Source organism: Dromaius novaehollandiae, chromosome 19 (assembly GCF_036370855.1).
Source record: "Dromaius novaehollandiae isolate bDroNov1 chromosome 19, bDroNov1.hap1, whole genome shotgun sequence".
NCBI classification, from domain to species: Eukaryota; Metazoa; Chordata; class Aves; order Casuariiformes; family Dromaiidae; genus Dromaius; species Dromaius novaehollandiae.
Genome location: NC_088116.1, coordinates 8,265,324 through 8,284,124, shown reverse-complemented (window position 1 = coordinate 8,284,124; position 18,801 = coordinate 8,265,324). Strand labels below are relative to the sequence as shown.

General features: G+C 43.4%; 1 protein-coding gene across 11 annotated transcripts in view; it reads left to right on the top strand.

Moving 5' to 3' along the window:
• Positions 1 to 18,801, top strand: part of CUX1 (cut like homeobox 1) — a 274,945-nt gene that overhangs the window by 239,789 nt on the left and 16,355 nt on the right. For 10 of the 11 annotated variants that reach the window (XM_064523405.1, XM_064523398.1, XM_064523399.1 and 7 more), the window contains one exon: positions 2,605 to 14,052. The exons of the other annotated variant lie outside the window; for it this stretch is intronic. In XM_064523405.1, the coding sequence (XP_064379475.1) occupies positions 2,605 to 3,322 (718 nt within the window). In that variant the 3' untranslated portion in view covers positions 3,323 to 14,052. Of the gene's footprint in view, positions 1 to 2,604; positions 14,053 to 18,801 lie in introns of those variants that run through there. 11 annotated transcript variants of the gene reach the window in all.

Sequence of the window (18,801 nt, the reverse complement as noted above, 5' to 3'; positions counted from 1 at the left end):
GCTTTGCATCTACACTGATTGCAGAGTTCTAGGAACATAAAAATAAGAATACATGTTAAATTGCACTTCTTTGCACTCACAGGATCCATCAGAGTTTGAGGCTCCATTGTCTGTGCAAAAGAGTAGGAGAAAGGAATTGGTATCCCACATCAGATATGGAAACTCTGGCACAGAGATGTGGTTAGGTCACAGAGGTATCACTGTAGTGGCACTGGGAATTAAACCCAGCTTTCTTGAATTATAATCCAGTCCTCTTGTATCCTAATTTTCAGTGCTCTTAGTCTGGACTTATTTTTCAGTGAACTGTAGCCTTCTGCTTGTTTAGATGTGTTGCTGGAGTTGTGTAAAGGCTTGTACTGTGAACTCCAACATGTACCCCCGGAGATCTCTGATATTTTGAGTTGCACTGGTGAATGCCTTCAGGTCATGTTGATGTAGTGGTCAACACCTTCCACCGAGAGATGCGCTCCCTGGGATTCCCTAACTGCTGTCGCCTGGTCATCTTTGCTCTGGGGTTTAGTTACTACATTAATCAGGAGACAGATTAGATTCCAGGAGCAATACGTTCAGTGTGAAGTCCAAGGATTTCCACAGGCATCAAACCTGTTTTCTGTAGAGCTGTGGTCAGATATTCGATGAGCTGGAATTGTAGTATTTTAAAAGCCATTCAGGCATGAAGCTCTTACCTGTTTCCTCTCCTGACTTGGGGAGTGTTACCGAAGCAGTGTGTTCTGGATCAATGTCCATGCAGGGAGATTACAGGCATAAACAGAGCCTGATAATCGATGTTGCAGTATGCCTGCTATTAATGTTAATAGAAAATTAATGTTAGCACCTGTGGTCTTCTGTTAGATGAATACTATTCTCCCAGGGAAAATCACAGACCCCCTAAATCCTTCAAAAGTGCGGAGTCAGCAATTACTGCTGAAATGCTCTGTTGCATTTGAAGTAAGTCAATAATACCATTAGCTCCAAATACAGTATTCTGATGGTATTCTGCTTTTATCTTGAAATTTTCCATCATGTGCTAGCTTTTGCAGCAAATCGAGGTGAAAATGAAAATTCCTTACAGGCATTGGTGTTGGGACAGTGTTTCATTTGCGATTCGGAAGACATTAAACAGTTCTCCCTTGATAAAACAAATAGCGTTTTCTTCATTCTCAAAGATACACTTTTGCTAAACCCTTCCTGTGTCTATAGTGTCTTTCCTGACCATAGGTTATTGAAGCTCCATCTTGGTCGCAAATGAGGATCTGTGCAGTGATCATAAATGGACAGAGCAATAGAGAGAAATATTTAACCTAGACCCTAAGATTTTTTTCAAGAACTGTTCAATTATGCTTGTAAGGATGGTGGAAACTGCTAAACAGAGAAGGAAGGGGGAGGAGACACCCAAGTTAAATGACATAGGCAGTATGTTGTTTGGGGATTATTACACGCTTCGTGTAATAGGAAGCACAAGGTGGAACACAGGGCAATTTTAACCACACGTGAAGTGCATTAATTCCCTTGCAACGCACTGCTTGCCATGTCACTATTAATGTTCTGAAATCGATTTTTTAAATAAGAAAATAAGGCAGAAGTCAGACTAGCTCATAGACTGACAAGCTGTCAAAAGGCTGCACTTCCCTAGAGCAGATTCAGAATGATAGACTTTGTTCTCATCCCGGTTTCTTGGTGGGCTTTTTTTTCCCCACATTTTTTCCTTGTTTGTTTTTTGTTTAGACAAACCATGGCTTCTTCTAAGCAGGAATCTGAGTTCTGTTGCATTTACAAGCTGTTTTCCCCTGGATCTACTAAAAACGTATTCATATTTCAAAATCATCCCTTCGGTGGTACAGTATATTCTAAAGTTTTCTGTTCCTCGAGTCGAAGTTTCAGTGAGAATGGGAGACGGCAGAGGCTTTCATCTCTGTCCCTTAAACCATGTCCAGGGCTGTTGACATTCAGCATAGAAATATGCATGTTACTTGAAAGTGTAAAAGCGGAAAAATGATCTCTCCTTGCTTTCAACCAATCATTTTAGTATAATTTAGTTATGTGGGAAAAGATTATATATTTGCTTTATTGCCTGATGTCTGCAGTGGTTATTAGAATAGACAATCATAGGAAGTCAGATTGACGAGAAATATACAAAGTATGAGTTGAATTCACATGGATCAGTCTCAGATAAGTGTTGCTGTACAGTGAATATTTGCATGCATTATTAAAGATGGTATTCTGCTCAAAATCCCGGAAACAACCAACCTTCCTCAGTACTGCACTGTGGAAGAGTTCCTGTGTGGAGCCTGATTTTGCAGAGTGGGTCCTTTCTAGCACAAGAGGCTTAAAAGCACGTGTGCATGGCCGGGAAAATGAAATTAAGGGTGTCTTGATGGTGCTTTACGTTCTCACAAATGCCTCTTTCGCCAGTCCTTTGAGTATGTGAACACTTCCGCCAACCCAGTTGGGCACATCTGTCCCGTAGCCAAGGAAAACTGGCTTAGCATGAAAGGGTGTTTTCTAATTTTCCGTGCGGTACCGTGGTGCAAGCCGGTGTCATGTATCAGTGTGGCCTCCGAGTGGCCAACAGCCGACTTACCCTTCCTTTCCTGTGTCTCCTAGATCTCGCATCCGTCGAGAGCTGTTCATCGAAGAAATCCAAGCGGGAAGCCAGAGCCAGGCTGGGGCGAGCGATTCTCCTTCGGCTAGAAGCAGCAGGGCGGCGCACAGCTCGGAGGGGGACAGCTGTGACGGCGTGGACGCCGAAGGCCCACCTGAAGGGAAGCCGAGCGGCCCGGAGGCGGATGAGTACAGCAATGCAACCACAAAGTCTCAGGGAGGGCCAGCAGAGTCGGCTTTCGAAGCGGGGGAAGAGGCACTGCAGGGCGCCAGGTCTTCAGAGAAAACCGAGTCATTCCACTTGGGAATGGAGAGCCTGGAGGATACTGATGACGAGGGCAGGCTCAAAGCGCCGCGGCAAAGCTCTCCACCAGGATCTCAGCGTTCAGGAGAAAGTCTGGAGACACTGCCAAACTCTGCTACGGATGGGGATGCCTCTACCTCAGCTGCCTCCACCTCAGTCCTTACAGGGGAGAGCTCCTACAAGCCGAAAGAAAGTTCGGAGAAAATTCCCAGTGTGCCAAGTACGAGCTCGACGGTGGCCGCAGGCTCGCAGAAAGCCAACTCGATTCAGAGCTTGTTCAGCTTCTCGGAGGCGGCGAGCTCCAAGAACACGCGAGACAACTCCTTGAGGAAAAAGAAAGCCGCAAACTTGAACAACATAATCCACCGCTTGGAGAAGGCCGCTAGTCGAGAAGAGGCCGTCGAGTGGGAGTTTTGAGATTAAACTCACCCAACTCTAGAGAGCTGGGCAAGTTAAACTGGACCTCTACTGGTTTTATTGTGTTGCGCACTTACCGCCCTGCGGGCCACAGGGCAAAAACGCCATAGGCCAAGGTGCATATAGAAAACAAAAAAAGGAGCGTTAAGCCCAATTTATGTTTGTGTTTTCGAGGAAGAAAACTGAAATGTGTAGTCAAGCTTTTTTGTACCCTGAAGTGTTTTTATTATTGCCCTAAGTGATTTCCACAGTTTCTGGAATAACTCATACAGCTTTGCCTTGTGCCCTCCTCTTTGGTGTGGGCTTTAAAAAAACAAAAACGTAAAAAAAAAAAAAATCGAACCCACATATTAAAAGGGGGCTTTTTATCTGCCATCTAATGGCTACAGAGCGATAATACACTATTATCTTCTTAAACCAGGAAAAAAGGGGAGATTTTTCAAAAAAAAAAGAAAAAAAAAAGAAAGTTTTTTGTAGCTGTTCAGTTGCCACTAAGAGATTGCACAGTCAACCGACTCTAAACACACTAGTTTGGATTCCTACATATTTTCAAGAAAAGAAAAGAATCTTGTTGTTTGAAACTTTGAATTAAAAAGAAAAAAAACACATTTACTCCACATATTTTTTAACAAAACAAAAAAAAAAGTCACATCAGGAAAATATCTTAATTTGTGGTAGCTGACTTAGTGTTTTCTTGTAAGTGAAATAGAATATTGACACGTAGTGCACATTGTTTCATAGCTTTAACTGATTCTGGTCTTTTGCAGACCAGAATTTGTTTAATACACTCCATTTTAGGCCAAATCAGGACAAAAAAAAAATCTGAATCTAGGTATTTTATAATCTGCTTTTTAACCTCTAACCACAGAGCACGCTGATCAGACCTCATATCTGGGAGGTTTCGGAGACAACTTAGAACAGCCTGTACTTGATCGTTTCACTCGGTTTGCCGTGTACCCAATTTCCTTGCGTTAAAGACAGATAGCTTAAAAAAAAACGTTGGCCAGTAACATTTCAGCCTGCTACTTCGGGGACTTACTCTGTAACCCAAAGTGTCAAACTTACCTGGAGTCAATTTAAGTATGGTTTATGTGTACGTTTGCTGTCACACACCACTAAGAGGGGCCTGGAGCTGCCGCGGAGAGAGAACTTCTCCTGCTGCGGGTGGCCATTTACTGACTCTCTTCCCACCACAAGCACTGATTTTAAATACGTTTTAGTTGTGGGAAGCTTATTTTTGCGTGGAAAAAAGAGTACATGGCAGTGACCAGATGGGCTCTTATCAAGACGTACGTAGCCCAAACTCCAAACCAAAACATTCGCGCTCTCGAGTCCCGGTCCAGACTACTCTGCCCTGCAGAATTCCAGCCTTTTCCCATTATTTTATGCACAGGTTAGGGCTGATCAAAGTACAAATCAAATTCTAACTTGTCTCTAACTCCTCCTGTTGTCTATATGTATATGCGTGAGCATAGAGGTGTGTGGAAGGATGTGTGTGCGTGAGTGTGTGCGTGCAATTTTATACGTCTGTGTATTTTCTTACGTACTTGTGCACACATAGAGTGCATTACTGCCACCTTTTTTCAATAAGCTGTTTTATCAGTTATGGCTTCTACAAGTTTGCTAATTTAGACTCCTTTATTGCCATATCTTTAAAACTAACAATAGATGATTTCGGAATATATATATATATATAAATATATATATATATAATTTTTTTTTTGCTTATTTATAGGTGCTGTATTTTATTATCTGATTGTTAGGAAGGGATGAAAGGGGGCAAATATTCTTTAGAGGGATAGACTGCCGGCAGTATTGGGTATAATTTACAAGATGTAGTTGTCATACTGTATATTATTGATTGAAGACTTTTTGACCGTATTGTGTATCATTGAACTTTTGTCTTAGGTCAGCATCTTTTTGATGACACTTTAATGGTGCATTCATTACTTCTTAAGTTTAATTAATATTACTTTTCTGATTTTGGGGGAGGGAGGGTTGGGGAGAGGAGTTCCGACTTTAAAGGTATGTTCCCAATATTACACCTCAGTGTGCTTGTATTAATTCATTAGTAGGATTTTTGACTGTAAGATGTGAAACCACATTTCTTGCATGATGTTTTAGAACTTATGTATTTCATTTACAGTCTCTTAACATGCAACAGCAGCACTTAGCGCAAGTTTTCACAAATTAAGAATCAGTACACTAAAACCAATCCTTTTCATGATTAAGAAAAGAAGGCTCTAGGAGGCTGAAAGGCAGGGATTTATTTCCTATATTTACCGTTCGTTGTTTCAGGATACCTCCTTCGGTAATTGGGGACTTGTGATGCAAAACTAAAATTGAGAAACAGAGAGAGCAACTGCCCCTTTCTGTGACGAGCTGAGGAGACAATTTGTCATAACAAACCCGGGTAGATGAGAGCACTTGCTGGAAGCAGTTACGGCTGCTTCCTCTCTGGGATAGCGTTAGTCTGGGAAAACGGCTAGCAGGGAAAATAACGCGGTGAATCCAGTGTTATCTCCCTGCATCCATACAGTGTTCCGGTTTGACTTAGAAAGCACAGTTCCACCTATAAATGCACGTCCTGTTCAAAATACGCATACCTTAGTACAAGTCTTAGCAAGGTGTGTCTTCAGCTAAGAAACAGAATTTCTGACTAGAAGACCCAGATGTTTTCTTACGTTCTTTTTTTCTTTTTTTTTGTTGTTTGGTTCAAGTTGGGTTTTTATTGTTGTTACTTCTAGGCAATGCATTTGCCAGTCTTTCCACTGTCCTTTTTTGCTAATTTGAGATCCAGGTGCTTGATGTGGTTATATTCTTCTTTCTTCACAGCGGTTTTCTTCTGGTTTATGATTTTTTTTTTTAATTAATATTCCCCAAACTATTCTTGTGCCTGTGTCTATATGATTGCATTCCATAATGCTTACCGAGAGCTCTGGCTGCATAACAGAACTGCAGAACTGTATTCGCAGGATGAGTGCAAATGCAGCATTTTAGGTCAATCTCTCTTCTTAATAAGCAATACGTAAGTGCCTTGAAACTTATTATATCTTTTTTTCTGTTTCTTTTTGTGTTGCTTTTCAGGTTTCCGCTCGCTCTTTAGCATTCTTTAGCGTCTGCCCGGTTTTTAATGCTATAATGGTTTTTTAAAAAGCATATCTGTAGCTTGCCCTAGAGGAAATGTTTCCTTTATAACACTAACTGTTAATTCTAAGCTCCATTTTTACATCTGAATCGTGTAATTTTGCTGGATAAAGACAGCATTTATAAGTCAGAAGTCACTCCGTCCTGCCAAGGGTTGTCACTGGTATCTATTACAAAATTAATCAAATAAAATGCTGTCAGTATTTCCTATATTTTTGGCACTTTATTAATGGCTTAGCTCTTTTTGTTGTTTTGTATTTAATGATCTGCGTTGAATGTGGATTAGACGGCTAGGATGCTATTGCAGTGACCCCGGCCCTCCGGCTGGGAGCCGCTTTGGCGTTCCTTAGCCACCGCCGTAGTGAAGGGCACGGGCAGACGTACGCTCTCAGATCATATAGTTTTAAGTTATGTTCCCAGCTGTTTGTTACCGATCTTTAGCTAAGGTCACAGCTGCTCTTCTCTTTCAGTGGAAAGTAAAACGGATTAGCTTAACGTGCTGCTGCGATTCTCCTTTTGGAGATGAGCTACCTACCAGCTTTCCAACCTGGCAAAGACCTTCCTGGTTTAGAGACGCGACTTCAGCGAGGTTGAAAGCTTTTAGCTGTATTTCTAATCGAGTGTGGCATCTGAAAGTAACGCTTTCAGGAAACTGCATGCTGGAATAACGTTTTTCCTTGATTAAAAGAAAAGGAAAAAAAAAAGTTGGAGGAGAAGAAATTCCAAAGAGTGACATTGTGGCTTTTTACCCTCTTCAGTCACTGATTAAAGCGGAAAGGTGAAAGGCTGTTAGGCTCTCAGGACGGCATGGGCTAATCTCTCGGGGAGTCATTTTGTGAGCACACAACATGGAAATAGAGCACTCGCCGAAGACTTTTCTTTTCCTGAGAGATAAAAGCACAGGTAGACTCTGGCTTTATGGGTTTTCTGAAAACTCTTTTTTTTTCCCTTTGAAAGCATTTTTACTTTCTTTCTGATCCCAATTCCTTGCTCTTATTAAAGCAGTGGAGGAAGGGCCTAGGCTATTTTAACATAAATACCTTCATGCTGCAGTTAAAATTGTCATTTTTCTTTCTGGTTGGCTAGGGAAGAGAAAAAGCATAATACTTGGTTTAGCTAAAAGCAGGTGAGGAGTATCCCTTGGCAGAGGGCAGATACAGTAGGCTTGTCGTTATACTTCCATTTTTGAGAATACAGATTTCAGCCAGCAGGACTGCACATTCTCATTGGCAGAAATGTTTTTAATTACAGTTGTTGATGCCATAGAATTTGACCATTTTATTTAATTCACCTGTAAAATGTATATAAATGCCACTCTTTAAGGGAACCTGTATCAGTGCAGTCTGCCCATATTGTGAATTAGTGGGTCCTGTAATAATAAACTCTTCACTGTAATGAGAAACATCTATCTTACAGTTAAAAAGAAAAAGCAAAATTGTGTGCCTTTCTCATTAGTTGAGAGACCTTCACATTATTTTCATGTAACCTTTTCCTACGGGAATGCTGTAGAGAGGGGGTTAATGAACGCTACGCAATTCTATGCAATATTCTCTGATCCAATTACTGAAAAGTTACTGTTTCCAGTCCTTTACCAGTAGAAATGGGAGGCCAGAGAAGTGCATCATTCTGGTGATAACTCAAATTCTAAAGCTGATGAATTTACATAAAGTTAAGGAAAAATGTGACCAGCTAACGTAATGAAATAATGGAAAATGCTAACAGCAACTGCAGTCCCCGCTAGCACAGTTGCAGTCAGGGGTCTGTCATTTGCCATCATAAAATTACTACTTCCAAGTAGTTGTAGAACTTATGCGAAATAAAAATGCTCTTGGCAAAAACAGGGCAGGTTAGAAATGAAAAAACATTTTGACACATACAGATTTTGAGAATACACGAAAGAAAGTAATTGGGTTTGGACACTTCTTTGCACTTAAATCCAAAACCATTTCTTTATTTAAACTGAAACATTGCAGTAATCTGGACTAGTGCCTTTAGCAAGGTTGCAGAGAGATCAATAATCTTACTTAGCAGAGCAATTTGTTGCAAACAGAAAGAAAAGTCGTGACATTTTTAACATGCAGATGGAGGGCACTGTTTTTGCTTCATTTGTGTCTCCTTCTAACAAGTGAGTTTCTTAAATTGTGTTTCTTGCTTGCCTCCCTCAGTATACGTGTCCCAGAATATTCTCTGTCTTAAAACCACTCTGTATGACCGAGTTCTGTGCTGTGAGCATTTCTTGAAGACTATCAGAAATAGAGGGGGGAGGAGAAGAAAAGTTGATTCTTAAGCTGGGGGCCTGATTTAACATTCATGAAAACCAGATCAAGTCTTTCCTTTGACATAAATGGCTTTTTGTCCCATAATGCGACAAGCTGCTTATGTCCTCATATTCCTAATTTTAACTCACACAGATATAACACCTGTAAGGTAATATTCAGTTTAGTCATAGGTTTGGCATGCTACTTTCCCTTGCACTTTCTGTTGCCCCGCTGTTTGAACATCAACATTTTCTTCCTTTGTGTTGCATATACAATCAACTTATTTTTTAAAAAAAATAGAGAATTTTAAATTCTGTACAAATAAAAGATTTTTTTAAGCAGTTTAAACTCTTGCCAGATGATTCTAAATTGCAAGAAGGATCACTGGCTTGGAAAGCACAAGATCCAAATTTCTTTTCTGGCTCAGTCTCTGGGTTTGTAAAGTGACCTAGTGGTCCCAGTCTCCTTCACAAGCGTGTTTGAGCTCTAAGATGTAGAACTACTGTTTCACCAATTCCTTCCTTCCTCCCCATCCCTTTTGTGGGATGTATTGACTATGCCATATATTAAATATATTTAATAATGAACTTAAAAGCGAGACAAACCCTTTATGCTATGCCTAAGGACTGATCTGTCCTACATGACCGGGTCATGTATTAAACCCTAACCTATTAATATGCAAGGATAAGAAGTTTTTGTGCTCAGAAGGTGAAATTTATCCTTTTGGAGAAGGTTAGCATTAGGCCTGTGCACTTAAGTTTTCAGAAGCCTTAAAAGTAGGTATGTTACGTGGTGCCATCTCTCTCCTCAGGGATGATTTTCACCCCAGTCAAGCGGTACTGTGGCATGTGTAATATAACTTACTAGTTGTAAGGTCATTTTCCAGTTGACAGAACTTGTTTGTTGAATTTTGTTAGTGAACCTGCTTTCCCCAAACCCTGAGCCCTCAGTCTCCGACCCAAAGTCCTTTGGCGATCTGGGGGAAGTGTGTGTTTCTACAGCTATTTTGTGGATGAAAATAAAAGGATCTGATTTCCAGGGTTGATTTGCTATTAACAAACATATCCGGGCACAAAAGGGCATTGAAAGGAAATCTGTCCTTTTCAAAAATTAATGAGATTATTGTATTTTTTCTTGTCTAGCTATGCTACAAAGGACAGTTTCTGCCGTTGCTCAAGTTTGCGTAGCTCACACTGATGTTAGCAGAAGTCATGCGCATGCAAGAGTTTTGCCACGGTTCTCTAGATTTCTTATTACTGAAACTGTTGTCTTTGTAGTGTCGTTTCTGCTTGTTCATATGCTGAAACAGCCAAGTGCAGAGAATGACTAAATCTTTAACCATAACAAAATAACATGGAGGAAACAGTACAACGGAATCAGATGCCTAAACTCCCCATGACATCTGTGTTTTTGGCTTTTCATTTTATTCTTAGAGGTATTTGTGCTACCTAAGTACAATGTTCATCCAAAGAGCCGTGAAAAGTGGAGAGTCATCCCAGGAGTTTCCTGCTGTTACGGCGGCATACCTGCTTTTTGCATAGTTACTGTGTAATTTTGTGGTAATGTTCATAACAGCACAACCTCTCTATTGGTAACAATAATAATGGCGTTGTATTATCATCTTCTGTCTATGCGGGTAATCAATATGCATTTTTAGGAGTTGTTAAGTGTGTATATGTGCATGATTCCAGTACGGAAAAGCCCCAGTATATGTGTCCTAGTTACATGCTAGACCTTAAAGGCGCAGTAGGATTGCTGCAGGCAACCGGGTGCAGAGTATCATCTGGGGCATAAGTGAGTGGAGGCTTAAAACCAGTATGTATTTTAATGCATAGGATGCTGTTTTCCCACTTGTCCAATAAGATCCATGTCGTAAAGTCAGGATTAGACATCTGAGAAGATCAGATTGTTTGAAACATGGGTTTAGTGAGCACGAATAGGGGAAAGATCCCATTCAGAATACATAAAAATAATGCTAAGGGTCTGAGGTGTGCAAAAGTGAAGTGATTTGAAGTTAGGGGTCTAACCTCATCGGTAACGTCGAGCACCCAGACGTGTGTAGGTTTTGCTTTGAGGTGGCTTGCAGGAAACTGATACCGTCGATACTCTCACGTGTAAAATAGACTCTGCTATCTCTAAGTGCAGTGGGAAGGTAACCAGTACCAAAATTTGCAAGGTGTTTAAAACAGCCAAAAAACAGTTGATGGATAAATTAAGCCCAGTATCAAATTAAAAGAAGCAGTTCATTCTTGCTTTCCCTCCTAGCCTGGAAATGTAAGTATTCTTAGAAATGAGGCTGACATTTTCTTACGAAGCTCCTCTCAGGAGGTTATCGGCTGCGTTTTCAAGAGGAGAAGTAAAACTCTCGGCAGGTGACTTGCTCCATAATCCAACCTATCTCCAAGTAACTAAAGAAAGATTTTTTTTCTACGATCAGTCTTGAGTCAGGCTTCGCTGGCTTTTGTTAGCCGCCTTAGACCCTTGGTACTATTTCCATGTATTATTTGGATGTGGGTAAATTATTGCTAGCTTTAAAAGTGTTTCCAAAGTACCCAGTTACCTCTGGATGCCAGGAGAGCCCGTGCAGGGAGTCGGTGATGGCCTCGTTGCTGACGGGGGAACGCGCACGGTGACATCCGCGCCGTGCTTTTCGCTGTGCTTTATCGGGCTTCCGCTTCCTCCCTGCCGCCTCCGAAAGGTGCAGGTCGTGGAGCGCGGCTTTCGCGGGGAGGGAGAAGGTTTTAGTTTGGCTGGAAATGATTTTATTTTAGTTCAGCGTGCGCGTCACCAGGATCCTGTACGCAACTGCATTCCCAGGAAGTTTTTAGTTTCAGCTGCTTTCAAAGACGTTACTGTCGAGCAGACTTTCTGTACTCGGAAAGCTATGTGCCTTATTTTGTAACCTCTCCGTGGAGGATGATCGAAAGCACAGCGATCTAGACGGCAGCGTGCGCCCGGTTCTCGTTCAGCGGCACGCGTTTCGGCGGCCCGCGGCGGCTGGGTGGCTCCCTTGGCCGGCGAGCGCTGGCCCCGGCGTGGGACAAGGCATCTTCCCCGGGGGGAACCTCCCTCCACGGGGGCTGCAGCAGCGCGGGGGCACCTGGGTGACCCCCAAGGCAGAATCCCACCCCACATAGCAGCCCTAGGTCTGCCGGCGTTCGCGAGACACTCGCGGGCTTGGGCCGCCGCTGCCCCCCGCCCCGTTCCTTGCCGCTGCCCCTCGCAGAGCCGGGCCGTCTCTGGCCCGGAGTCGTCCCAGGCTTCATTCGGCCTTGGCTTCGGACAGGCTTTTACCCACCGACATCCTCAGCCCTTAGCCGCGCTCGTGCGTTAGCTTCGAAGCTTGCTCTCTCTACAGCATCATAAGGCGAAATACATACAGGTGGTTTTGTAATTAGGAGGAACAATCTAATATTTCCTATTTATGATGAAATTGTTCTTAAGAGTTTCTTTCTTCTTTTTCTTTTTTGAATATAAACACAACAGGAGTATGCATATCCCGTAGACGGACATTGGCGAATGTTTGAGCTGGTGGTTGAGTGGGGTGGTATCTGCTCGTCTTAATATCCATATCACCGTGCCCCTGTTGTGTTTTCTAGAGCAATCATTTTTTTAAAGAAGTATTTTATCTAAATGCCTAATAAATAATATTATTTAAATAGTTTAAAAAGTAATTTAGGACTGAGATGAAAAAGCCTCAGTCGGGAGAGAAGAGACTTAAAATATACAGAGAGAAAATACCCTTAGCCTCCTAGAGCCTCTACTGAGATGTCATGAAGATGCAGTGCCCCTTGCTCGAAGTACATTGCCATTAACTGGAGAGTGTTAATTGGAAATGAGAGACTGGTTTCCTGTGACGTTCATCTTTGTTGGCATATGTTTTGATTTCTGAATTCAAAGCTGGTTTTCCTTCTCGTTCCAAGTTGCTCAAACAAAACAAAACCAAACCCAGAGAGCCGGCCTCGTGCAGCAGCAGCGGCCGTGCCCGGCGCGAGCCCCGGCGAGGGGCGGCGTGGAGCGGCCGGCGCCCGGGAGGAGCTGCTCCGCTCTCCTGCCGTGCCGAAACGCGTCCGGACAGGCGTCCCCTGGCTCGGCCCCGCGCCGTGCCGCGAAAGCTGGGCCAGCGCAGCCCCAAACGCGGGGCGCTAGGAGCAGCGTCGCGGGGCCCCCGGGGCGGCGCAGTCCCCGGGGCGGAGGTGCCGGCGCTGCGCCGGCGGCGGGGTCGGAAGCGAATTTGCACGTTGCCTTTCGAGGGGGTCCCGCTAAAAACGTCCGCTTGATTCCCGACGCGAGGGTCTTTCCTTCCGGCATAGGCTGAACGACAAAAAAAAAAAAAAAAAAAAAAAAAGGCAACTATTGGATAACCTCTGCGGAAAGTTTGCATCTGTCAGAATACTCTATGCATTTCTGTGTTGAAAACTGTTTTTCTACCGTTCCTCTTGCAAATCTGGGCACCGTGCGTCCCGCTCGCTGTAAATGCTCCGAGAATGTCAAATGGATGAATTTGGATGTGATTTCCAAAGCAAATGGAGGCTGGCTGGGTCGGGGAGGGGGTCGGGGGGGTTCTTTTTCTTTTCTTTTTCTTTTTTTTTTTTGTTTAATTGTTTCCCTCATGTCCCTTTTTCTTTTTTTTTTTTTTTAATTAAAAAAATTAACTCTTTGCATTTGTGCAATAACTACTTGCCATGATAATGGGCAGACCTTTGAAATGCCCCGACTACTAACACAGCACAAGATGAACTCAAACAGAAAGTGGTGTACTTTTTCCTGAGAACTTTTTTTTTTTTAATAATAAGCTCAGTTTTTACCCCAGTGTATTGTGGTGTCTTACATTTTTAGCAGTATTTTATATTTTTTCTGTAACGCACTAAGTCTTAGATGTTTTTAGAGCTTGTTTGTTATATTCACAATCACAGATTTAAAAAAAAAAAAAAAAAAGATCCTCACAAAGACCCGATTGACCAAAAAAAAAGTGTCATTTTTTTTTTTTTTTTTGTACAAGTAGCTTTGAGAAGCCCACATTGTGTTGCTGTGACTCATCTTTTGTAACATTTTATTTCTTGGTATTTGTTTAAACATAAAAGTAAGAGTTTATATGGCTGGCAGTAGCGGGGAAGCGCTCCCTCCGTCAGCAGAATGGCATTGTTTCTTCTGTCTTTGTTTGGTTAGCCATATAATGTTTGTTCTCAGCACTGTACAACGGTCCCTATATGATATGGAGAAGCAATATCACTGTATGAAACTCACACGATGTATTATTATTATTATTATTCACTAGCACCCTAGGTGTGATAATTGAAGTAAATATCTTTTATACAAACACAACTCCGCGTGGGCTGTCTTTATTGAGGTGAGACCTGAGTCCAAGCAGCAAACATTTACATTGGTGGTTGTGGCCCTCGCAGCAACGGGTTTCGGTAGGGGAGTGAAGAGGTGGGTTTTGGTGGGGGGTTGTTTGTCTGGGGGAGGAAAAATTACTTTTTGTTAATTCCTTAAAAAAAAAAAAAAAGGGTTTTCAATACGTTAACTTCTGAAGTGTCAGATTTCAGAGCTGTGTCCGTTTTTGGTGAAATTCGAGTGTGAAGATTGCCGCGGAGGTCGGTGAGAGGTGGACACCTGGGTTCAGACAGAAAAGAGAGGATGTGTGCTGAGCGTGCGGCTAGGAGAGGGATTGCTCTGAGGACTAGAATATACATTAACTAATCCTAAGAATGTAGATTAAAGAAGTTATCTGGGGTCAGAAGTGCTTTGCATTCAAAAACGAAACAGGATTTTGCCAGGTAGTTGGCTCACTGCGTGTTTTTACAGATGCTTTATATAAAGAAGTTTAATTCCTCTTCTTGTGCCTTATAAAATGTTGTTCCTATAAGTGTACAGAGTAATTACGGAGAGTCTGGTATTTAAAGCTTGGTGTCGATAAGGGAGAGAGATTTTAATCCGTCGGCAGGTGTGTGCTTGCCTGTGCTTGGCCGCTGGGCCAGTTCTTTGCGCGGCGAGTGGAAGGACATGTTGAGCCCCATGAGGCTACCACCTAACTGCACGTTGTCTCCTCCCTCCCTGCACTATATATGCCTGTTTCTTATATATTTGTGCTATCGGGCTGTAAGCGTACGTGTTGCCTGCCTCCTTTTAGGGTGTGTTTTCTGTGGAGCAGGATGGGTCCGGCATGGCAGGAGGCGCCGGAGATTTGGTCTAGTCCTGTCCCAGGCTGGTTGTCTACCTTGGAGAGCGAGGAGTCAAGCAGGGCGTGAGCAGCTTCTGCCTTTCCTGGAAGATGCTGCCTAGATGCGTTCAGCTGGTTTAAAGCTCAGGCTCCGTGGTACAGCATAGTACTTTACCTAAGTCAATGTATATGTTCGTCCTGGGTCATTGCCACCTTTAGCTTTTAGCACTGCAGGAATGGGTCATTCCTTAAAATGTGTTGAAAATACTGTTGAATGCCTTCATTTCTTTGTAAATGCATGCTTTCTGCTTTTGAAATGTCTGTGACAGTTTGTTCTACGTGATGTAAAAGTTCTGGTTTTAAAATACATTTCTTTTTCCTATGATTTAATGACTGATCAAACTGTTGATTGCTATAAATGGCATTATCTTGTATAATGTGACCATAATCATTTTAAGTTTGCTACTATACACGTACACTTTTGAAGTGTTATGACTCAAGTTGGTTAACGTGTATGTTTATAACTTGTACTTCTCTTTAGGTATGGTGGTATCGATGCTGAAGAACTAAATTACACAAAAGATGTGTTATGTTTGTGAAAACACAGCCTTTCTCCTGCAGAAGTCAGAGGGTCTTCGCTGTAGCCAGAAGCATGTATGCACTATAAAACCAGGCTGCCTTCTCGAGTTTGCATCTCCAAAAGCTTCCTTTTGGAAACTAGGAAGGCAACCAAAACCACGAGGATGTGTCCCAGAAGTTAGGAGCGAGATACTGCAGGGTATTTCATGGTGATATCTGGATCCGATCTGATAGCTTTATTCAACAGCCCTCCGGAGGGATGGCAAAGCAGCCCTTCTCGGGAGGAGCAGCGTCTCCTGTCCATTCCCGCACGCCCTTACTGGTCAGCACTGGGGTGGACCTGTGTGTCGCTGGTGGTGGTGTGCAGCTCCTTCTGGAGTTGGCTGCTGTGGCAAGAGCGAGGTTTTGCTTTGGAAATATCACAGGCGTTTGCTAAATTAATAGGAGGTTGCTTTGGAAATAGTACAGGCATTTGCTACGTGAGTAGGAGGAAAGCTGTGGGTAGGAAGGTAGGGTTTCAGGAGCAAGTCAGCACCGGTGCACCCGGCGAGAGCCTGTCGGTGCCACGGGCACTGGCGCCCTGCCCGTGCCTGCCCCGCTGTCACCGCGCGGCAGGCTGTCCTTAGTGCAGAGGGGGTAAGTCACCGCGCGGCAGGCTGTCCTTGGTGCAGAGGGGGTAGCTATGGCATGACCTCGGGTTCGCCGCAGGTCAGGACGCACCGGGAGCGGCTGACTCGGTGCTGTCGGGCCCCTCTTCTTTCCGTTTCAAAACACCGGCATGGTAATGGAAGCAGTGAACAAATGGTGCATTTGCCAACAGAGGATGTCAGAAAACATTTGATTATATTAAAGCATTTTATTTTCTTTTTGCTCCAAGCTATAGGAAACTGATAAGAAGATCCAACCTGTGTTCTTGAACTCTTCCTGCCTACCCATGTAATTATCTCAGTACCCTTAGAAATAATCCCTTCTTCTGTGAAATCTCGATCTATGCTTACAGGGTGAATTTATTATTAAGTGGCACTGTGTTTCTTTTCTGTGGTTTTGTTTATTTTGGAGCGGCTGGGCCAGGAGGAAAGGGAAGGAGAAATCCTTCCAATCTTTCTCTCCTGGGGGCCCCTCACAATCCCAGAGCTGTCATTAAAAAAAAGGAGGAAAAAGGAGCGGAGGGAGCAGAAATCTTGCCTGCACCGCCCCTCTGGGCAGTTGGCAGCAGAAACCCCAGGACTTGGCGAACATGGCTGTTTACGACAGCCTGGGTGCGCCGAACTTATCGGTCGAAGCACGAGGCCCCTCTGGTTTTCACATGACGGTCATTCCCGCAGGAGTTTAGAGTAGCACTTTAGGTCCCATCTGTGTGTGTGGAGGGGGAGGCATTTTTTTAAATAGTTTGATAAGTTAGGCCAGATTGTCGACCTGCGTAGAAGTCTAGGTCCTTTAGCTGAGTTCGATGGTGCGGTGCTTACAGTGCAGTGTGGTCTGGCACCATGCAGCATGGTGAGCATTCGTCTCGGTGAGTCCTGGTGGCTTGGTTTGCTCTTCTCAACAGCCACCTTCACGGATGTGAGGGCATTTCGAAGGCCATTGATGAAAAAAGGCTTTAAGAGATTCAGAAAGGATACTCATGGATTGTAACAAGTCCGTTAGGATTGAGATATCTCTTCCTTGTATGCCAAACCCTTTGCCATCTGGGCAGACGATGCCTAGAACTTTGTCCTCGGTGTCTTAGATGTGATCTGCTTATTGCTGTCCCTATTTTTGTTGTCTTATTGGCAGCGCACATGATGCTGCAAAATCATTCTACGCTTGTGCAGTTTTGTAGATTCTTAAAGTAAAAATTAGAAGGGTTGCTCTTGCTGCCTTCGTTAGCGCCAGCCCCAGCCACTGTTGTCTGGAACTGCACATCTTCTGCGTGCACCCCAGAAGGACCTCGCTAAGGGTTTATTGTGTCTTCTCCTATATCTGCAGAACAACCTGTCCAGTTTATCCTTGGAGCTTTTCCAGTGGTGGTAACTGTAACCAAAGACTTTTTGCAGGTGGCTTTTAGAGACTTCATCATCCCTTTCTGTTCATCATCTACCTTCTTTTTTGCCCCCTGATTTTTGAGAATAATGTTGTGGTAGGTGCAGAAGTGATAAACAGGTACAGACTGATTGCTCCCTGTAAGTAAAGTTGCAGGCCAAGATGATTTCCAGCCTGACATGATGTAGGCAGTTTGGCTACTCCAGGTGCTCTTGGACCTGACTGACCTTTCTTCCGTGTCTGGAGATTTCTAGAGAGGTTACTTTAAAATGTCCCAAAAGCCCAATCCTTGTGTGACTTCTGTAGTGCTGGTGGGATCTCTAGAGCCCTTGACTGCATCACCAACATCCTCACTCACTCTGGGGAGACTCTTGGAAGAATATAAGCCTTTTAGGTGATAGGGTTGGTGGTTTTTCTTCATTGTCTTCTGAGGTAACATGGACATAAGGCGATGGCTTGGCTGGGCTATGACCTGCTCCTCAGCATTTACCTATGAACTGATTTGCACCACAAAGAAGGATTCTTTGATGGACCTGAGAGACAAAGCTCTGATGCCTTGTGGAAAATAAATGTTAAAGCATTACATTCCTTCTTGTCCTGTTCCTCAGCCTACTGGCAGCTCTCAAACACCGGTGGCCCTAAGGAAGAGAGCTTGTGTGAAGACTCAGTGAATGATTCCCATGCAGACTGAACCATGCAGATACGATGTCCCACGCTACAAAAAGGCCAAGACATAATTGGAAACATTGAGATGTATGACACTAAAGGGACTTTGACAACCTTCCTTTTGCGGGAAGGATTTCCACTCTGATTTTTCATTCTTTGGCATCTTCATAGACCTGGTTCCTCCAGGACTGAATCTGCAGCATATGGACACTATCCCCCTCATGCCTTCAGATATGGAACACAGCATCAGGCCGTCTCCCTTAATTGTCTTGAAAGGGGAGCAGGACTTTGGGCAAAAACAGTGCTGTCTTTTTCAGACTTCCTTAAAAGCTAAATGCCAAGTATTTAAAGAGCCTGAAATAGTACCTTAATTTATGTATAAACCTGGGAGCTCTGGCATCAGGTAGAACTGGAGCTAAGACTTTATTGGCTTGAAAGGCTCATCGAAGAGAGGTGCCAAAAAGCCTTACTATTTATTTCTGTATGGGGAAGAATGACCATTTCAGCTTTGCACATCTAAGTAACTGTCCACAGCAACCCGGTCGTTAACAGGAGCGGCCCATGGGGAAAGGGTCAGTGAGCTGGCGAAATCAAAGGACCAGTCGCAGACCCAATTTCCTGCTTCTCGCTTTGGATCACATTCC